At 40.0% G+C, this 19,963-nt stretch overlaps 1 protein-coding gene across 1 annotated transcript; it reads right to left on the bottom strand.

The window, feature by feature from the left end:
* Positions 1–1,040: 1,040 nt before the first annotated feature.
* UBE2J2 (ubiquitin conjugating enzyme E2 J2) lies at positions 1,041–9,574 on the bottom strand. Its single transcript, XM_032201297.1, has 7 exons — positions 9,493–9,574; positions 7,882–8,012; positions 7,621–7,661; positions 6,670–6,772; positions 6,421–6,559; positions 5,856–5,936; positions 1,041–4,406 (listed from the first exon to the last, which is right to left on the bottom strand). Exons 2-7 carry the CDS (start codon positions 8,010–8,012, stop codon positions 4,122–4,124), a joined length of 780 nt encoding a protein of 259 aa, XP_032057188.1. The 5' UTR covers positions 9,493–9,574; the 3' UTR covers positions 1,041–4,121.
* Positions 9,575–19,963: the final 10,389 nt, after the last annotated feature.

The following is a 19,963-nucleotide window of genomic DNA, read 5'->3' as shown; positions in this document are numbered from 1 at the left end:
CATCGACACACACAACGGCTTGATAAGCAGATAAAGCCTAGAGTACTCCTGTGATAGAACCCTTAGATATAAATTTGGCTTCCCAACCTGTTATAAACCCAGGCTGTCGATTGGGGTAATATACAACAGCTCCTAGCACAAACCTAAATACAACAGCAGGCAAAAGAGCAGTTTGGAATCAAAGAGCTCATGGGCACTTCAGTTGCCTTCTGCAAAACACTCAAGCTGAGCTGTCTGGATGCTGTTTCAGCTCTTCATTAGGATCTTTCGTGCTCTCCCCACCAAACACACTCGCTCACAGCCATCCAGCCGCCTCTTACTCAAGGCGAAGATGGAATTACTGCCCCATCTTGTGGCAAAGCCATGGAAACGACAGGCGGCTAGAAAAGAGGTCAGTAATACTCAACATTTCTTGGGGGTTCTTCAGAGTGACCCGTGTGTGAAATAAGGTTGCTGGTGCAAGGTTTTATATTCCACAAATAAAAGGATCCTAATAAACCCTAACAAATCATCTTTGTTGCCCAGAAAACATGCCCCACAAGCCTTTTTGATAACATGGGTACTTTACTTTCAATAGTCTCCCTTCTGTGTGTGTGTGTTTGCCTGTGTGCAGGTGATCTTTCCACTGAAAACACAATTTTTCTACTTTAAAAAGAAAGATCTAGCTTCTGTGGGACAACAATTAAAAAAAAAAAAAAAAAAAAAAACAATTGTAGAAAAGCATTGTAAATAGTAGCTCCTACATACTTCAGAGTAGCTTCTGAAAACAGGTACAGCATCTCAGTGACAGCTGTGATGTATTACAGGACAAATACCTATCTGCAGAAGAACTGCACTACCCAACACAAGAGCAAAAAAGTTGCTTCCTGTAGGTCTTTTTGTAGGTGTTTTACTACAGATACAATGGGTACCAAGGAAAAGAATCTGGAGGTAGGGGAGAAGCAGTTTTACCACAGTATTTTTGCTTTCTATTCCACGTATATCCAGTTCAATTCTTCAAATGATCCCTTTGCCAAGAACAGTCCCACAGAAACTTCACATTTTGTCATGAATGTTTATTATGAACAAACAACTTTACAATGCAGTCATTTCTACTCCTCAGTACATGCTTGAAGTGAGGTAATTCCTGTGACCTTGACATCTTGAGGGGGAAAAAGTTAAGACTACACACAAATCCAGGATTTTTAGAGTCATGAGATCTTTAAAGGCTACCGTTGAGATGTCTTACGATTCAAGTTGCAAAAATTCCCTATCGTCTGTGTAGAACAATCTTACAGGAATCTATGAAATTGCAGCATGAAAGTGAAGGGCCAGACATTTGTTCCAATATCATATACTGAGGGACAGCTTTTAGTTTCTTTATATTAATTAATGCACTGCTTCAGGGCATGATAACATTTTTGCATGGCAAAGAATGGTTTACTCCATCTACTGACTTTGGTAACAAAAAGATCAGATACTGCATACTATTAGAAACGCTTTAAAAAAAAAACAAACAAACACAAAACATTATAAACTACACAAAAGGGAATAAATCTTCTGTTACCAAAGGCAAGGAGCAAGGACACGTATTGAAATCTTGTAAAGCCATAGGTGCAAGGGGGCAGTCAGCTGTTGGGTGCCATTTGTTGAAAGCCAGGAACCGTCAAGTCTCTCTCTGAATCCAGGGTACTGAAGAGAAACTGCATTTGGAAGGTAAAGTTCAGGTTTTCTGTAGTTGTTTTTAAATACAGCCAATTCTCATTAAAAAAATGCAGCATCTCCAGGGTTTGACCAAAGTTTTTGTTTCCAATTGTGGCACTTATTAAAGAGACCCACCTTCAGATGCTCAGGTGTAGTTTAAGGCCAACTTCTTGCCGCATAATGAGCTGTGTTGTAAGAAATCAACCTCTCTCATTTTACTAGTTCTTTTACCTTGGCTAAGTACTTTTCACAAAAGATGCAAAGACACCATGCCCGAGGTCTCCTTGCCTTTGTCTTCAGTTATGTGGACAAAAGACCTTCCATAAGATAAACATAGATAACCATTTATAAGCTTTTGTCTGTAGGCGACGTCAACGGTTAAAAAAAGGCATTGTGAGAACACAAACATGTTTGACTGATACTAGGATCTATGAGACAGAACAGCCTCAGCTAAAGGTCCGTATGCTTTGAGGGAAAAAAAAATAAAATCACTCCAACAAGCTGTCTTGAAAGTCCTATCACTGCAGGAAAGACATGACATTCCCCCTTCCTTCACAGCACGCCCCCAGACTGACAGAACATTATTGTTTCTACAGACACATACAGTTGGTGCTTCTCTTTTAACAAGAGCTGATTAAGCACATACAAGAGGCAAATTAAAGAATAGTTATAAATAAGATTTGGTAAAACCACAAAATCAAAGATTTATAAATACATTTTAAAAATCAACCTTTTCCACATTCCATCCTCTCCTTCCCTTCCTTACCTCAGTAAGATCTGCTTTAAGATTTCTTTAGTATAAAGCTGTTCTGCTAGCTCTGATAATTCCTACCTATTGCAGAGAATTGGTCACATTTATTGATGCTCTAAGCTGCATGGCTCATGGGTTTACCATATGTTTTTGCTTACAGTTCAAGATACCAAGGAGAAGCAGAGAGAGAACAAGTCTGAAAGGGAAAATAAAAGTTTCAAAAATTCTTAAATACATGAGGTAATATTTATTGGGCTCTTCACAATATCTAGAAGACTACACGGTTAGAGGCAGAGCTTTTTACCCTATCACTTTTGACAGTTTGCTGTACCATGAACAGTGAGTGCACTCTTCCCAGATGACTAGACATCGCTGCCAATTTTTAAAGGCACAGTATGTTTGCCTCTGATAAATCAAAGCACTTCGATAAAACTAAGCAGGAGAAAAAAAAAAAGCAAACTAAGTTGAAGTAACTTCAGAGTTTCAAACTACACTTGCAGCTTCGGTGTTTACGCACAACCCTGTATCCTCATGAACAAACATCAATGTTGCAATCATCTGAAGGGGAACGGAGAGGAACTTGGATCTACAAGCCAAAAGCTTCTAGAAACTTAGATAAATTAGTAGGGTTTGGGCTTTGTGGGTTTTTGTTTGTTTTGCTTTTTTTTGGCCAATTTTCAACTAAGCAAGCAGAACTACTGCTAAGGGTTTACTTCAGCTAATGACACTTCAGGCTAATTCAGCTTGTGCTGAAGAAGCTCATTTGTTATTCAGACACATTTAACTTTGTAACTTCACAAGGGCTAGGTTTACTCCATTTACCAAAACCCAGGAATTCCAGAGATTTTCTCAATACACAATCAGCTCTCCATTGGTCTGTGCATTTTTATTATTTTTTCAACAGTGGCACCTTGTGATCAAAACAAAGTATTACAGTTTTAAAATATAATATCTCCCAGAATGGAAATCCCTAAGTGAACAAATACAAAACAGTACTGGATATCTGTATTCCCACTAAAGACTGATTCAAACACTTTTTCTGGCTATTCATTCCTAAAGTCTGACAACTGCACTTCTTGTAGCCCAAATAAAACCTTCAATTACATTGTGATAATTTAGACGACAAATTTAACACACATGGTGTTATTTTCCCACTCATCTAATCACTACTGACTAGATATGCAATGATGTCCGTCCTATTAAAAAAAAAAAGAAACCAGCCATCTTCTGTAGTAAATGTTCACATTAACCAAATCCTTACCGAGTCCATGTTTTCTCCACTTGACTCATTTTGCATCCTGTACAGACTCTTTGCTAACGAAACTAAAATGATATGCATCAAGTGTTAAATTTTAAAAATTGTTCAATGAAGTAAAAAGCCTTATTTGCTTAAGATTTTCAAATCTCAAATAACAGATGGAGAAGTGCTAGAAAAATCAAAGCACTAGAAATGTTAGTGTTTCATCAATAATGCTTTGACTTAACAGGATCTGTGAGCAGAACGTCTTTTAGTTTTCTGACTAACTGAACATACTCCATTTCCCAAACAGAACCCATGAGCCAACCAAGGTTTCACCTGCAACTTGGTAACACAAATGTTTATCCCAGTGTCAAAAGTCAGATGCCCAAAGAGTCCCACTCACTCTGCAACTACCTCTAATTTGGTCTTGGATTTCTTTTATTCTCCTCATTCTTGCGCTATGCTTCTCAGTACATACTTGACTGTGTAGGCAAAGGCTGCAAAACCAACTATAACAAACAAGTTCGCCAAAGCTCCACCTAAGAGTCCATGGTTACGATTGGCCTGCTGGAGGCCTGGATGATTGGCAGGTGCCAGCGGAACGTGCCCGTTAAGAAGGGGTATTCCATTCTGACCATAGTGTGCTTCCCCGTCAGGGACAACATCTGGTAAAGGGAGGGATGGAGGTCTGTTGTTGAGCTCTTCTTGTGCTTTCTGTTTTTGTTTAATCTCCTGGAGAGGGAAAAAAAAAAAAAAAGTCTGCAAATTAAAGTAGTGAAACTTTTAGGTGTTTTGAACAGATTACAGTAGCCAAGTTCTTACATAACTTTAGGAAAAGGATATGGTACATTTCCTCATATTGTAGATCTTTCAAGCTAAATTAACTGCGCTACATTTGTACAGTCTCCTCAACTTCCTCCAAAATGACCTACTTCAGTAATTGACGCTAGCGATCATTTGTCCAAGTTTATTTTTAGTCCACCTGTACATCTGCTAGAAGCTTTTTTCAGAAAAGAGAAATTCTTGCATCAACAGCCTTGCATGTCCAGCTTATTCTGAACACAAGATACTAAAAAATTGAAGAAGGAAATTGTAGAGGCTTAGTAAAATTAAGACTATAAGTATTATATGTTAAAAATCTGCCTGTACTTGGAACAGCAGTTATCGATGAACATCACATTAAAAAAAAATTAAAAATACAATCTTTCTGATGATTTAGGTTCTACCGAAACATGACCTCATGACTTCAGGTATCTCCAACAAAAACACATCTCTCCCCCACTTAAGAAAACGTCTGGAAAAGGGTCTTCTACATCTTTTCCTCGTTTTTAGAGTATGTATTCTTTGTACAGTAATTAAGACTTGCAATTTGACAGAATTTGTACCACACAACAGAGTTTGCCTGACATAATACATTTTATCCTCAGAATTCCAAGCGACAGTGAGCATCAGCATTTTTATAGTTTAATGGTGGGCTCATGAAACAGTCTCTCACAGGACCTGTTCCCTTCATGTGGTATCCAGAAAGTTAACCCTCAAAGTCTGAACAGTAGGCTGAAAGAACTGAATTCCCTCACTAAGAAGTTACATGAAGGAATCACGTTGAGACAGGAGAGAACAAAGACCCTTCATTCTTAACTGATAAGACATTTTAAAACCAAGAACCACGAGTGGAAATTAGCTAGTGAATCCAAAAGGTGTCAGTGAAGTAAGACTTCTTCTACACACTTCAGTTGTTACCTGTAGCTGAAGATACAAACTGCACATCAATATACCCAGAGGGTTAGTGTTGTGCAAGGAAGATACACGTCCTGATAAGATGTCACTCATTCTCAGAACTTAAACAGGAAGAACATAATGACCTCTGATTGTAAAGGTCTATTAAAAAAAACATCTGGGACAATGAGGGACCAAGTCCAGATATACAAAGATCAGTCCTACCTCAATTCAACATAGTGTATAATTCTAAAATATTGGCAACACAACCCTACCTGCTGTGTGTGCAGCTCACTCAACATTCAAGCTTTTAATTCTTAAACCTTGCAAAAGTGCCTTTTAAAAGGCTTCCAAGGTTGACAAATGTAGCCAGTGTCTTGGAAGAGTCCTAAACAACTAGTTAAATCTACACAGAAGTTGAAAATCTATCGAAAAACAAATTACTGCATGAATGGATTCCCTTACCTCCACCACTTCAGGGAAGAGCTCACAGAAGACTTTATCTTTTAAATTAAATGCTAAGCTTTGTGCAGCGAGTTGTCTTTTCTGTGGAGGAAAACAAGAGTTAGCAGCAGTACCATACAAGCAAAGTTAACACACTTTAATGCTGCATCTGGTTACTTCCCACAAGAATGGTGCAAACCGCTAGCCAACTAGTTTCTAACATTTACGACTTTATACCTGTCAGTATTATTCACTATAACACACATTTCTAAACTAAACCTGTGTTATCATGCCTTCATTTTATGGGATTAGTGTTCTGTACTGGTGTGCCTGCTTGGCAGATATTTCTAACGGAGAATTTAAAGCATACTTTTTAGCAAAAAGGACTTGAGATTTTCTTCAAAACCCTCCCCACCCTCACACTTCCTAAAACTGACTTGATTCGACTGCCCATCACTTGTAGTAGACCACAATATATTTCTTCCATAGATATCAAAACATCAGCTGTCGCTGTTGTGATAACTTCGAGGTCACGTTCAACCTTTCCTCAACTGGCAGAAGGTACATGACACAATCTGGAGCTTACTGTGAACTCTGAAGTCTCTATGCTGCCCAGTGTGGGGCCCTTTTCCACCATAAAACTAAGAAGGCCCGTCAAGATTGTTGAGACTGACCAAGCTGGATTCCATGTATCAGGGTGGAAATCAGTGATTGAAAGACATAACCTTCAAAAATATAAGACAGAATGTGTTTATTTTTGCCATTAAAATGATTACACGTTATACGTATTGCTAAAACAGTGTTAATTGCTTAAGTGTTAGAAGAAAATCCTTACCTTGTATTACACTTAAACCTTCCATTAGGTGTAATCATATAAATACTAGGAGGTTTAAAAGGAAATTCTCTGGGGAATATTAGTTTCCCATGATAATAGCCACCTGCATTACATAAAGAGATGAATTACTTATTTTGCATGAAGATGAAGCCCTAAGCTACTCAACCTGGGCCAAATACAACCCTTTTCCTTACTCCTTCACCCCCTCTCACTAGAGACCGAGTTCATTATCCTGTGCTTCTAAACACAGGAATACTGATCCACACCTGCAGTAAATTTACTTTGAAGGCTATTCCCTGACATGCATATCACAATCAGTACTTTCTCTTTTCAGGTCCCTAATATGTTTAAGGAATATCAGCCCAAGTGTATTTAATACAATATAAATACATCAGTTTCCCACCAACATAACTAACCACAAATGAAGCCCTGTGAAGAATCTGACTTTTGAAAGCGTTTTGCAAAAGGCTGCAGAAGTTAATTAATGCAGCTTTTTTTGTTCCCCACTTTCTCTAGAAAAATTCATAGAGAATACAAGCCTCAGCTCAGTAAGAGCTGCTTGTATGGTAGCAGACAAATAAATCCCATTCAAAAAATTCCATTCTTGTTTCATTTCTTAGGATTTTTTAAAATTATTTTGACTGTCACGATACCTAAAGCAAGCTATTTGCTCCAAGACCTTAGTAATTACTTAACAGAAACTTATCTCCCTTCAATTTAACACAAACATGGTTTCGCTAGCACCCTCGACAACTGAAAAATTAACAGTCAGTTGTACCCCTAACTCTTTTCAACAACCTATCATGCACGTCAGATAGGTTTGAAACTGTATTTACAGTTTTAGAGCTATTAACCATAGTTATACTTTGCCCATTCAAAACAGCCATGCAATTACTCAAACACGCCAATCACAGCGTAAACTACACGCGCGTTTTCACGACGTGCTTTTACCTTCATAGGGAGTCATTTCAGGTCCCCGGACAACATAGTGCCTAAGAGAAAAAGAAATTAAAGCAGGGTGAGAGCCAGCATACAATCAGCCATCCATTTCTCTAGAGAAATGAAGAGCTGTATCACTTCAAAACAGTTTCATGCGCCACCTCCCAAAACCAAGATTCCCATACAATCTGGAGGAGTAAGGGAGTCAGACTTGACAACCTGGAAAGTCTTGTTCTCTCCACAAGTGTGTGAACAGTTCATTCTAGTTCTTACCATTCAAGGATATTAGATGGGAGGGGTTCTGCACATATATAAGGCACTGGATCTTTCTTAATTCGAAGGTAATCTTGTTTAAGTCTCTGTGTTGCTGTCGTTGGTGCTCTCTTATTACTGTTGTTGCTCATCTAGTTTTCAAAAAAAAATAAAAAATAAACACAGTCTTAATAGGTGTAGAGCTATTACGTTTCACTGAAGCTCCAGATTTCTGGAAAATCTAGAGTATTTTTAAATATAATTACCATAACTGTTAAGTAGCAGCTTAACCAACTAACACATTCCCAAAAGACTCCGTACATCATCCAAGCTGGAAGATGCTCCTTCCAGGAAACTGCTGCGTAAATGTATAAGCAGCAAACAGCCACCAAGAGAACAAGCTGCCCCACAGAACGCACGTGCACTGTTAATAACCATTTCTGTGTTTAGGCTGACCATGCGCCATTAAGATAATTTTTTTAAAGGGCTTAGTCCTTTGGACTAATTCATTTTCCAATTTAGTTTGAGTATCTATTATGTGAAACTGTTCACAGTTTAAATTCATTTGCTCTTTCTACCACATCCAGTTATTTAAAATAATAACGAACAAGAAAACACCGTAATTGCATTAATGACTTTGGGGTGAGGAAATTTAAGTTAAACCTGCTGAGGATTCAGTTAAATTTACAGAAGGGAACTTCAGGCACAGGTTATTCTCTTCCAGACAAAAACCTCACCCAAAATCAGACAAGTCAGTGTGAAGAATGGAAACTCCATGTTGTTTTCAAAACAAAGAAAGTATTACCCCTTACAGGGCATCTACAGAACACACAGCAATTAATAACTGCCATTTAGCTTGCTTTCCCTCAGAGAACAAGTGACTTCTTTACACTTGGAAATTCAGAAGAAAACGAAAGATTTTAAAAGCAGTTTGTACAAAGAGATAAGACAACGCTCACTTGATAGCATTATCTGACTCCAAAAGTATGTGAAATGCCTTTGAACCTTCTTATTCCTTCACTTCAATAAGATAGCCAAATACATTTCTTGAGAAGTGGTATTTATGTCACTAGCAACAACCACATGTGGTCAAATACGCAGACCTTCCTCAAAATAACCCCGCTTAACCCATTTTTTGTTAAAATCATTGTACACCATTTGAACACACGGTAGCTTTCCTTGAAAGAAGTTGCACGTGCTTTTAAGTCACCTGCCTTTAAATCAAAATACTGATTCTTCTCTAAAGAAGTTTACTTCAGAAGTTTACGGTTCACTTTGTATTTTTTTAACTGAAGGAAAAAAATCATTCTGCAGCCTTGCAACAGTGCCCCTCACTACGGACTGCGAGAAAACACACTGAAACCTCTCCTGACGCAGAGTTATCGAGGTTTTGATAACCCTCAGGGGTTTATCTAAGAGAATATTTATATTTAAAACGCGAAACCGAACAGGAACGCTTACAGCAGCCAGAAATCTCCCCGAGGAAGAGGAGAAGGAGGAAGGGGACCCCCAGGCTGCCCTCAGCGTGCTGCCCACAGCCCCCGCGGCCCAGCTGGGGGCCGGGCAGGGGGCGAGGGGCGAGGCCCGGGGACAGGGGGCGGCCGGGCCCCGTCCCCTCAGGCCCCCACTCACCTCTCCTCGCTACGGCAGCCCCCTCCAGCGCCCGGACGCGGCCCGGCGGCCAAGCGAGGGAGGCCGGGAGCGGCTGGGGGGCGGCGGGCAGGGCCGGGCAGGGCCGGGCAGGGCCGGGCAGGAGGGGCCGGGCAGGGCCGCGACCCCCGCGCCTCCCGCTGCGGAGCGACCGCGGCTCCCAGCCAAGATGGCGGCCCGGCGCAGTGCTGCCGGCCGCTTCCGGGAAGGAGCCGCCCTGCTTCCGGGGTGAACGGACGTCACGTCCGGGCGGCTGGCTGCCCTCACCACCTCCCTCCCGCCCCGTCATGGCGGCCGCGGGGGTGCAGGCAGGGGGGTGCTGGGCTCTGCCTCGCCCTCTGGGTTCTCTCCCGGCCCCTTTCCAGTCAAAAATCACCTCTAAGCGGTCATGCAAGTTGGCTGCAGGGGAAAGAACTGTGGCAAAAGCACTGCAGTATATTGTGACATGGACGTTCAGCCTTTATGGCTTCACGTGAAATTGTGTTTAGGGGGAAACTCGGGGTTGTCTCGACTTTTGTTGCCTGCTCTGCCTGTATTGTGCCACACGGCGCCCAAATAACAGAATCACGAAGGTTGGAAAAGCCCTCCATCTGGTCCAACCATCCCCTACGAGCAATGTCACCACTAACCCGTGTCCCCAAGCACCACGTCCAAGTCCAACCTTTCCTTAAACACCCCCAGGGACAGTTCCAGTGCCTGACTGCTCTTTAGTATCATTACTATTTAAATCTTCTTTAAATCCCTCAAATGTGTAAGTGCCAACTCATCAGTGGCCAGTCAGTACACAGCCAGTATTTCTGTTCCAAGACTCTACCCATGGCCCCATAAAAAGAGAGCAAAACGTTTTATATCATACTGTATATAATTATTTGTTGCCTCAATAATGTTTAAGAAGAGCAAAACAAATAATTCCTTTATAGTTGGGCCAACTGTGATAAAAACTGAATGGGTATTACCTCTTTGTTAATTTAGGATCACACATCCAGGTCATCTCATGTGTAATCACAGAAGTCTTGCTCCACTGAAGTGAATGCAGAGCTCTTCTGGGTCTTCAGCCCTTACTTAGCTCGCTGTCCGCTGTCAAATTTGATGGTTTAAAAAAAAGAAAAAAGAAAAAAAAGAATTAACAGCAGTGATTTGAATCCAGCTCTAAACTGAGTTTCAGATATATTGAATTGGAATACTTGTAATTCCTATTGTATTTGTTCACACACAAAAATCTCCATGCAAATAAAAATAACTCTTCAAAATAAGAAATTACCTAATTTTGGTTAACATTTAATGTTATAGCACACTAGTTGTCACCGATATACTGATCTTGAGGTCTCTTCCAACCTAGAAATTCTGTGTGATCTGTGTGTGTGTGTGTATCTCAATGTAGAGGAATTTTCTGCTCAATCCACTGCTTTTCTTTCAAGGCTTTTGAAATTTGACACCCAGATATTTCTGAAATGGAATTCATAGGCAAAACCCCATGATTGCAATAAAGGCCAGAATTTTTCCTTATGTTCCAGGAGATGCAGGCATCTTCCACAGGGATAGAAACTGGAGTTTCCAGTTCTCTGTACCTGAGAATTTCTCATCCGTACCCAACAGAGGGCAGTGGTAGCCCACACTTTTTTTAAGCTCTTAGTTCCTTTTTATTGTATGAGCTGTTTTCTAGGGTTGCACTCTACATATGGGTGTGTGGAGGTTAGTCAACAGCAAGAAGGAAAAATACAAACAAATGGCTGTGATGTCAGTACCGATGGCTGAAAACCAAATTTGGAACCATCTATACATGTTAAACTTAACTTTGTTTGTACAGACTGGGGATTGCAAAATACTGTGTCCTTGTGAAATATCTCACTTGAGTATATCTGCCCTTGTTTAGTGGGAGTACTTGGTTTTCATTTATTTTCTACGCATTGAGGCAGAGCTGTTGTGCCAAGTGACTGTCGTATTAGACCCCAGAGACAGCTACAATCGTGCAGCAAACTGGAGTGGTGTATGGACGCACAGGGCCACACACAGAGATGTAGCAATTCTTGTTATTTAAACATCAAACATCAAGAACAAATATTTTTTCCACAAGTAGGGAAAGAGACCTTTGGGGAAAAATAAAATAAAATAAAATAAAATAAAATAAAATAAAATAAAATAAAATAAAATAAAATAAAATAAAATAAAATAAAAAATCTGAAATCTGAAAATCATAAAGAGAGAAACTAACCAAGGAAAAGTATTTTCTGTTCTCTGAGAGGAAACAAAATTTTCATTTCACAGTAGTTTCATTTGAACTGTATAGTATGTTCCATGATTAGCTCATATTCCATCCACAATAAACAGATTTTTTTATATGCGAAGTGTTCACATGTCCCACCTATGGCCTTGTCAAAACTTTCTGGGAGTCTTTTAGTTAAGTTTATCAGAGTGTACCCTTTTCTTTGAACTTGATTTAGGTACACTGAAATGCTTCATGGAAAAAAAAAAAAAAAAAAGTCTTTCTTCAAATGAGGTAATATTTGATCTGCTTTGTTTTAATTTCTTACACTAACTCATTGTTATATCTAATCTGAGCTCAGAGTTTACAAATGTTTAAAGGTTTTTGAAGAACAGAAGGAACTCTATTATAAACTATTAAAGATGAAAAACACTGTATAATTGCAAGGTATTATTAGAATACAGTATTAGCCTAAACATATTCAACCTAATAAATTCCCCATGGCAACTCATTCAGTATAATATGTACCTAGCTTTATACCTTCTGACCTGGAGATAATCACCTTTTTTTTTTCCTTCCCTCTGTCACACCATTTTATCTTTTTTAAGATTTCACAGAACTATTACTAAGTCATTTAAGTCTAGAGATGTGAGAAACATGAACCTGAAGACTGTAAGAAAGGCTCCAGGATGCTGGGGGATTTGAAATGATGTGTTTATTTCTCTGTCATTCTCTCTAATGTTTCCCAGCCCAAAAGTATTTCATACATAAGTCTGTTGTCATTAACATTCCATTCATCTGCCTGGTATGTTATTCTCAGCACTAATGATAGCATAGAATGAGACTTCTCTCTCAGAGTAGTTTCATTCTTTCTTCCCAGTTGTTTTCGAAAATGCAAATGAATCACATCCTAGAATTTCTGCAAAGCAGCTTTGGTGCACTGCTGTCATGTCTTGAAGGCATGTTTTAAAGCTAGGCTGGGAAAGTCAGGTTTAAAATACCGTTCCAAGATTCTGTTTTTAAATCAGTAAGTGCACCAAATAAGTACATACTGCTAAATTAACTTTGAAAGTGATTAAGTCAAGTTGAGATTGTTGATAGAAAATACCATGTATTTGTATTTTTGTAGAAATACACTATCTCGTGAAGGCTGGAATCAAGCAAAAACGCATGGGCTGTTAAAGGACATGAAAACATCTTCATGTGCTTGTGATAGATTCTCTCTTTATACCTATTGATGTCTTCAAGGGCCCAAGTCTAGATGGGTCTGAGGTGGGATACGTCCAGCTGGGGCTGTATGTGTTCCTGGTGTTGTAGCAGCCAGATATGGACTTTCAGAGTCTGCTGCAACTTCAGAACAAATTGTTGTTCAAAATATGTTTTTAACTTGTTACCATCTGAATCTTCTGCCATGGGTCTTTTCCTCTTAGTGTCAATTTTTAGATTAGTTAATATAATGCTATTCCCACTTCCCCCATTGCCATTCATTGATATGGCAACTGATTGAAGTTTCTGAGAGCACAGACCTTTTGCATTAGTCTTTTAAAATATGGAGCTGTCTGATTTTCTCACTGCAGAAAAAAAAAATCCTTTTGTTGTAATCAGAAGAAAAGCATTGCAAATTTTCAGGTCAAATAGAAATTCAGAAGTCAGAATTCAGAGAACTGATCTCTGTTCTATTCATAGGTGCCTTTGGGCATGCAGGCTCTCTAAGCTTCACTTTCTTGTCCTGTCTCACATGGGCTGAGCTATGTTTCCTCACGATAATGTGTGTGTGTGTGTGTGATGGTGAATTTAGAACATTCCCCAGGAAAGTTACAAGGCTGAACAATTTTGAATTGCAGAATTTTGAGGAGCTGCTGTCTTCAGATGATTTCTGAGCAGTTCAATGAGTAATGAAAATAATTACCTTACCACCATCACCACCAAGCCCCCGTATCACTTTATACCAATTTTCTGGGAATAGGTGTAAAAGATTCATCTCTAGTAGATGACATTAAATGTACAATTCAAAGTGTACCCAAACTCTTTTGTGTGAAAAAGGAAACTTCTGACATTTCTCAATCTCATATAAACATGGAAATTCACCAAAAAAAAAAAAATAAAAAAAAACGACACCACACCTATTTGAAATTGTCGTCATCTTCTTCTGCCATCAGCTTGGAGCAAGCATTAACTAAGATCAGCCCAAACCACCATAGACACAATAATGAAGAATGACATCAGAGGATTCTAAGTCCTGTTGCTCTCCCTCTTCCAGATCTATTTCTTAAGTCACTTTAAGTACTCCTTTAAGGTTCGCATTTACAGTAGAAAGTTTCTGCTTTACTAGCTAATCACATTCCAGAAGAAGAAATACAGTTGTGGGAAGAAAGATTTCAATTCCAGTGGTGTTTCATCACTGAGCTGTGTGACCTGAAGCAAATTGCTTCAGTTCTGGTTTTGATTCCTGTCACCCTGCATCTTGCGTGGTCATTTGTACTAGAACATTAACCTTGTAGGACTGCAGAGAGTAAGTCCTTTGCCTCATTTTCTCCCTCACACGAAAGTACTTTGTGCACTACTGCATGCTTGCAGTCAAATGAGTATTTGGAGGCTGACTTTGGTGGATGAAGAAATATTTTGAAAAAGAAAAGGCACCCAGAGGAATGCAGTGAGGGGTGATTAATGTTCACATGTACTCAAATGCAGTCTTGCCCAGTAAACGTGGCAACGCTGTGGCTGCTGACCCTCTCTCTGTTCAGATTATCTACAAAGACGGAGAAGGCTTGGAACAACAGCCATGTCTCGAGGCTGCTCAGAACTGAGGATGCTGATGAGACAGAAAGTCTAGTGTCTCAGAAAGATGTTTGCTACATCCACAGAGAAGCAGTTTCCCCAAGTCCTGTTACCAACAGCTATGTTACAGTGGGGTCAGGAGAGGTCCTAACTGCATAACTCATATGTACTCAGTGGGCAGATTTTTCCTTTATACCACAAGGGTTGACCATTGAACCCACTGCTGCTTCAGAAAACCAAGATAGGTCTCTTTGGTTGAGCAGGGAAAAAGCCAGGAGCCTTTACTTCTGCCCTGAACACAAAGAACAACCCCCCAGGCCCTTTACTGGTTTCGCCCTCTCTATGGCCCATGGAACTGAAAGATCAGCCAGTTATAATGTGCTTTTTTACCCTACACATTTGTGTAATGAGTTTCCTTACTTGTATCACAGTGACACCCCGAATCTATGCATTTTGTTTGCTGTATAAAGTGACTGCTAAATAACCACATATAAATATTTTAGAGCTACAAAGGCAGAGTTCGCTAACCGCGAGGACCTTACTGCCTACCGGCAGGAGATGCATTGAAGAAATCATTGCCCAGTGAATCACTGGAAGGGTGTGGTGGCCTCTCATTCCTCCCAGGACAGGGGGCCTCAGGGAACAGAAGGTGCTGGGCAGACCCTGGCAGGTTGCTCCATAGTGAAAGGTAGGGCCAAGATTCAGAGCAAGCCAAAGTCACAGAGATCAGTGAAGAAGGCAGCTCAGGAGTGGTATGTCCAAGCAGGAGAGGTTTGGGTTTGGGCAGAGAGGCAAGGAGCCTGGATGGACTGCAGAAGAAGAGGAAAAAAAAAAATGGGGAAAAACACTGTCATCTGAAGCGTCTTAGAGTTTTGGGTTTGTACTGTTTAAGCACTAATAAATATTGCTGAACTGTACATAATCTTGACTTTTTAAACTTTCTTCTTTCTTGGGTAATGCAGAAATTTTACATGTCTTTTTTTCTTTTTTTTTTTCAGCTTTCACAAAATAAATTTGGAATTCTGCCTGTTAAAGGCAGAGAATATTTGCTGTTCAATCTAAAGTCTACACCACTCCATCAACTCCAACTGCAGTTGTAACTACCCGCGTACAGATGGGAACTATGATATTGAGAAACTAAATCACTAGCCCAGGGTCACATCTGTAACAAAGCACTAACCTATCATGTTTTGCACAATCTGAGCTTGCATTTAAACCAAGAGATATCCTTAAGGAAGGATCCATCACGTCTTTTTTTGTAAGAGTACAGGATGTTAATGCAAACGTCTTGGCCAGATTCCGTTCAAGTAATTGCGTTCTGCCTTCCTGAATTCCCCTCTAATTTCAAGTGCATATGAGATGCCTCACTTCCAGGTCTAAGCTATGACCAATGTCATTTGCATCAAAACATCTTGCTGCTGTCCCATCTAAATGTGGTTCCACTTCATTGATGGAAGAAATCATGTCTGTAGGGGTTTTTGGTTTGGCTTCCTCATAAAGTGCTGCCAAGTTGACACTGTTAATCTTTGGTCCAAAGGCAATTTAGAAGTGTTGAGTGTTTATTTGTTTTTCTTGTTTTAGTCCTTTGTCCTCTGAGGGATTTTATTGCTTTAACTACCATAGTTGCATTTACTGAATGAAGTTGTCCTATTTACTTTAGCTACGGGTAATTCCTTGGTTATAAAGGGGTAACTTTCCTTCAGTGAATGTTTTGTCACTATAGGTAGTGCATTTTGCTTCATAGTATTACAGAAGTATAGTGTATTATTATCTGCTAGACTATCATTTTGTAGAATTGCCAGAATCTTTTGATTCCCTAGGAAACTGATCCCCATCATTTTCTTTTGACAGGGAACTGATAACTTGTCCATAGATAACTTCAACATGAATAATTATCTTGAGCTTCAGATAAGGGCTGTGATGGTTCCCGGGTATCACTGATGCATTGTTAATCATGTGGCAATTGTTCTATTACTTTGAAGCTCCATTTTTCTTCTACAAAGAAAGGTTAAGTTTATTTATCTGCCTTTAGTGGAAGCATGCATGCTTAATCATTTGGTGAGTGTCACACATTTCGAGCTGTCTGGATTAAAGGTTCTGCATCAGCAAGTGCCAAATGTGAATCATAATCTTTGTTTTCCATAATCACTGCTGTTATGATAATGATCGACGTTGTTCATTTATAGGTCAGATGAATATTTCCAGGCATCATACTTCTGTTGGCTTTTGCTTCATTTTCTACAGGCTAAATTTGAGAGGCAGCAGGCAATCAGATGGCCTTAGCTGACCCAAATAAAATAACAAGCAATTTAGCCTGAGCACCACTGTTGGAATCCCCGATAAACTTGCTGAACCCAGAGCTTTTTTTCCTTTTGATTTCCTCTCCTGCCTGGCTAAGGCCAGGAGTGACCTCCTTCCTGATGATTGGCATGGAATTATTTCTACTTGGAAAATAATTCTGGCACGTTTCTGAGTCAGAAAGAGGAAAGGTCAGTCCTCTTCCTTGTTTATTCCCCTGATAAGGAGTCCCATCACCAGAATTCTCTTCCCGTTTACCTCCCTACCCTGTGCTTCCCCAGTAATTGGCACACAGCTATCAGTGGCCATATGCGTGGCCTTGTAATGACATCACCCGTAGACACACAGACAAACACTGCGACATACCAGTTTCTCCTTACTGTTCATCACTTTCACTCCAAGCCTTTCACTGCTTCTGCGTGCTCCTCTTTGGCATTTGACATTTGTATGATTGCACTGCTCTTTGTATCCAAAGCACAGCATGCCTAGTATTAGAATTAGAATTATGTTATTAAGCTATTACCTTGCAAGATGGATGTATGCCTTCAAAAGCCATTATAATGGCTGTGGTTTCATTACTGCTGAACTTCCTTTAAAGTCAGGTAACCTGTACAGATAACTATTCTTCAGAGATGGTTTGGAATTGTGTAGCAAGTTTTTGTGTCTAAACATTTTTCCTTACTCATTTAAAATAGTAATTTACTCCTACAGGAAGGATTCTGGCTGAGCTGCCAGGGTTTTGTTTTCCTCGTTAGACACACAATGAGCCTCACTGAACGGTTTGATTTGCTAAATTTCTTCAGCAAATATGCCTCTGCCTTCACCTAGAGGAATTGCCTCCAGTGCCATCAGGCCTTTTAATAAGGAAGTGTCCCTTGCTTTGTACAGCTTGCTAAGCAGCACAGACCACCTGGTAAACGTGGAGAAGCCAATTCAGTGTAGATAAACAGCTCACTTATTGATGCAAGCTTTGGTAGATGCAGCAGCATTGTAAGAAGACATCTCTGAAGAGGAGAGAATCTGTTTAGAACTGCTGGTACAAACCATGCTTAGGATTTATGTCTGCCAGCATGGACTCAGGGCAACTTAAAAATAAGTATACGTAAGGCATTATCAGAAATAAGATAGCAAGGCAGCATGATTTCCTGTAGCACACAGAATAACAGAATGTCATCCCATCTCACGGTCTACACTGAATATTCATGACAACGTGTCCTAGGGAGTCTTCCCCTGAGGGGTGCTCAGGGCATATTCTGAAGTCTGTGACAGATCAAAGTTAACCTGCCCTTGCTCATCATAGCAGCAAAAAATACAATCTTACCCTCTTTGTAGTCCAATATTGCATTTCATGTGTAACAGATATATATAGCATATGATATTCTTGAACAAAGAACTGACCTAACTGCAGTAGGGAAGCAGGGGATGCCTTGAACAGAGTAACTGCTGCTGGTTTATCAAGTCAAAGACGATGTTTAGACTATTGATGGAACAGAATATGAAGCTGATGTTTGTTGCCAGAACCTGCCGGAAGACTCCAGCCAAAAGTGCCAGAGGTAATGAAGAGAATCGGGGTATTTTATCTTAAGACACTTTTCAAAATCAAGTAATAAAAAAGGCATTACTTACATTGTTGGCCTCACTGTCAGTCCTTGTGTGATGAGTGAATGATTGTGTCCTGTCAAAGGGGAGAGAGAATTTGAGAAAAAGTTATTATGTAAAGGAGATAAGCCCACACAATGTACATTCACTTCTGTTCTTGATCTGTAGATCTCAGTGCTACAAATGGGTCTAGAAGTGAAGATAATCTCTGGATCTTGATCCATCTCACTGATGAAGTGAGAAGAAAGTGTATTAAGCAACGAGCACTGCATGGAGCTCATCAATGAGGCTGGAAGCTAAAGGCCCAGAGATATGGGGTCTGATGCAGGGAGCACCCCTTGCACATTTTCAGAAAATATGTGCAGGACCACTGAATGCACAAAGATTTTTTTGGCCTTTTGTCTAATACAGAAGTAAAGATTCTCTTAAAACACTGGATGAGATCTAGGAATACATCTGAAAAAACATGTTTAAATACTCCAGCATGACTACTACCCATCCTGTTGCAATTAACAAGCAGTATCAAAGCAATAGTCATCCCCATGCTTACATGGTAGCTTACATCACCAAAGCTTTATACAAACACCAATTAGCGCTCTAAACAATGCTGCCAAGTGTCATTACGTTTGTTGCAGAGGTGAGGCAATCCAAGAGGCAAAAAGATTTGCCCACGACTGCCCAGTGAAGATAAAAGTTCAAAAGTTTAAGGCTTTCAGATCGGTATTTCTTTATCATGCTGTGGCAGACTCTGCCCTCGTCTGTGGGTGGAGTGACATCTTCACAGCCATTATTTTTTGCAGTCCTGGAAGTTAGAGAAATAACTAACTTCTTGTTGCATTTGTTTTATTAGTATTTTCTGAAAGCATGCTGGATACTGGACAAAACACCCTTGGCAAGCAAGGAGCCTCCATGAAAATTTAGTTTTTGAACAAATGGTTGTGAACTGTTTAGGGGCTTCTGCCTTTAGGTGGGTTTTGCACAGAGCTGCTGGGGTAAACTCCATGCCAGTTTGGCTCCTTTTGGTTTCAAAAGACTCCTGGTCTGACTTTTGGGGGCTGTCTGTGGACTTCTCCGGAGGTTTTCTGTTAGCACTGACCAGACAGGTCAGACCAGGAGTATTTGGGCTGTTCAGGTGGACTGTTCGCTCCGCATTACTCACGGTTACGTACGGGCTGTCAGAGTCACGTGGCAGCATTTCTACTCCTTGATTGGCAGGTAAAGCTTTCCTGAGCATGAAAAAATGAAAAACAAATGATTAATAGCAAATCTTCAGGCTTACCAGTTAAATACAGTGCTTTCCATATGAATAAGCACACCCTAAGCATGGCAGCAAACAGAGACAGGGAACACAGACATTCACAGCTCACCCCATCTTCTGCGAGTCTCAATGAATCAAAAATAAGTCATCTACGTGACCTTTACATTAATCTAGCATTTTGTGTTGCTTTTGACATCATTGTAAGGTTAGAAAATTATCTGGTTTTCAAAGCTGTGTCTTCTCTTCATCCGTAACGCCTCCTGAGAGGATTTTGCCTGAATTCTGAGGGTTGTTATTGAGCTTTTTAAAGTTTTCAG

This window comes from Aythya fuligula, chromosome 21 (assembly GCF_009819795.1).
Source record: "Aythya fuligula isolate bAytFul2 chromosome 21, bAytFul2.pri, whole genome shotgun sequence".
NCBI lineage: Eukaryota > Metazoa > Chordata > Aves > Anseriformes > Anatidae > Aythya > Aythya fuligula.
This window is presented reverse-complemented; position numbering and strand designations above follow the sequence as displayed.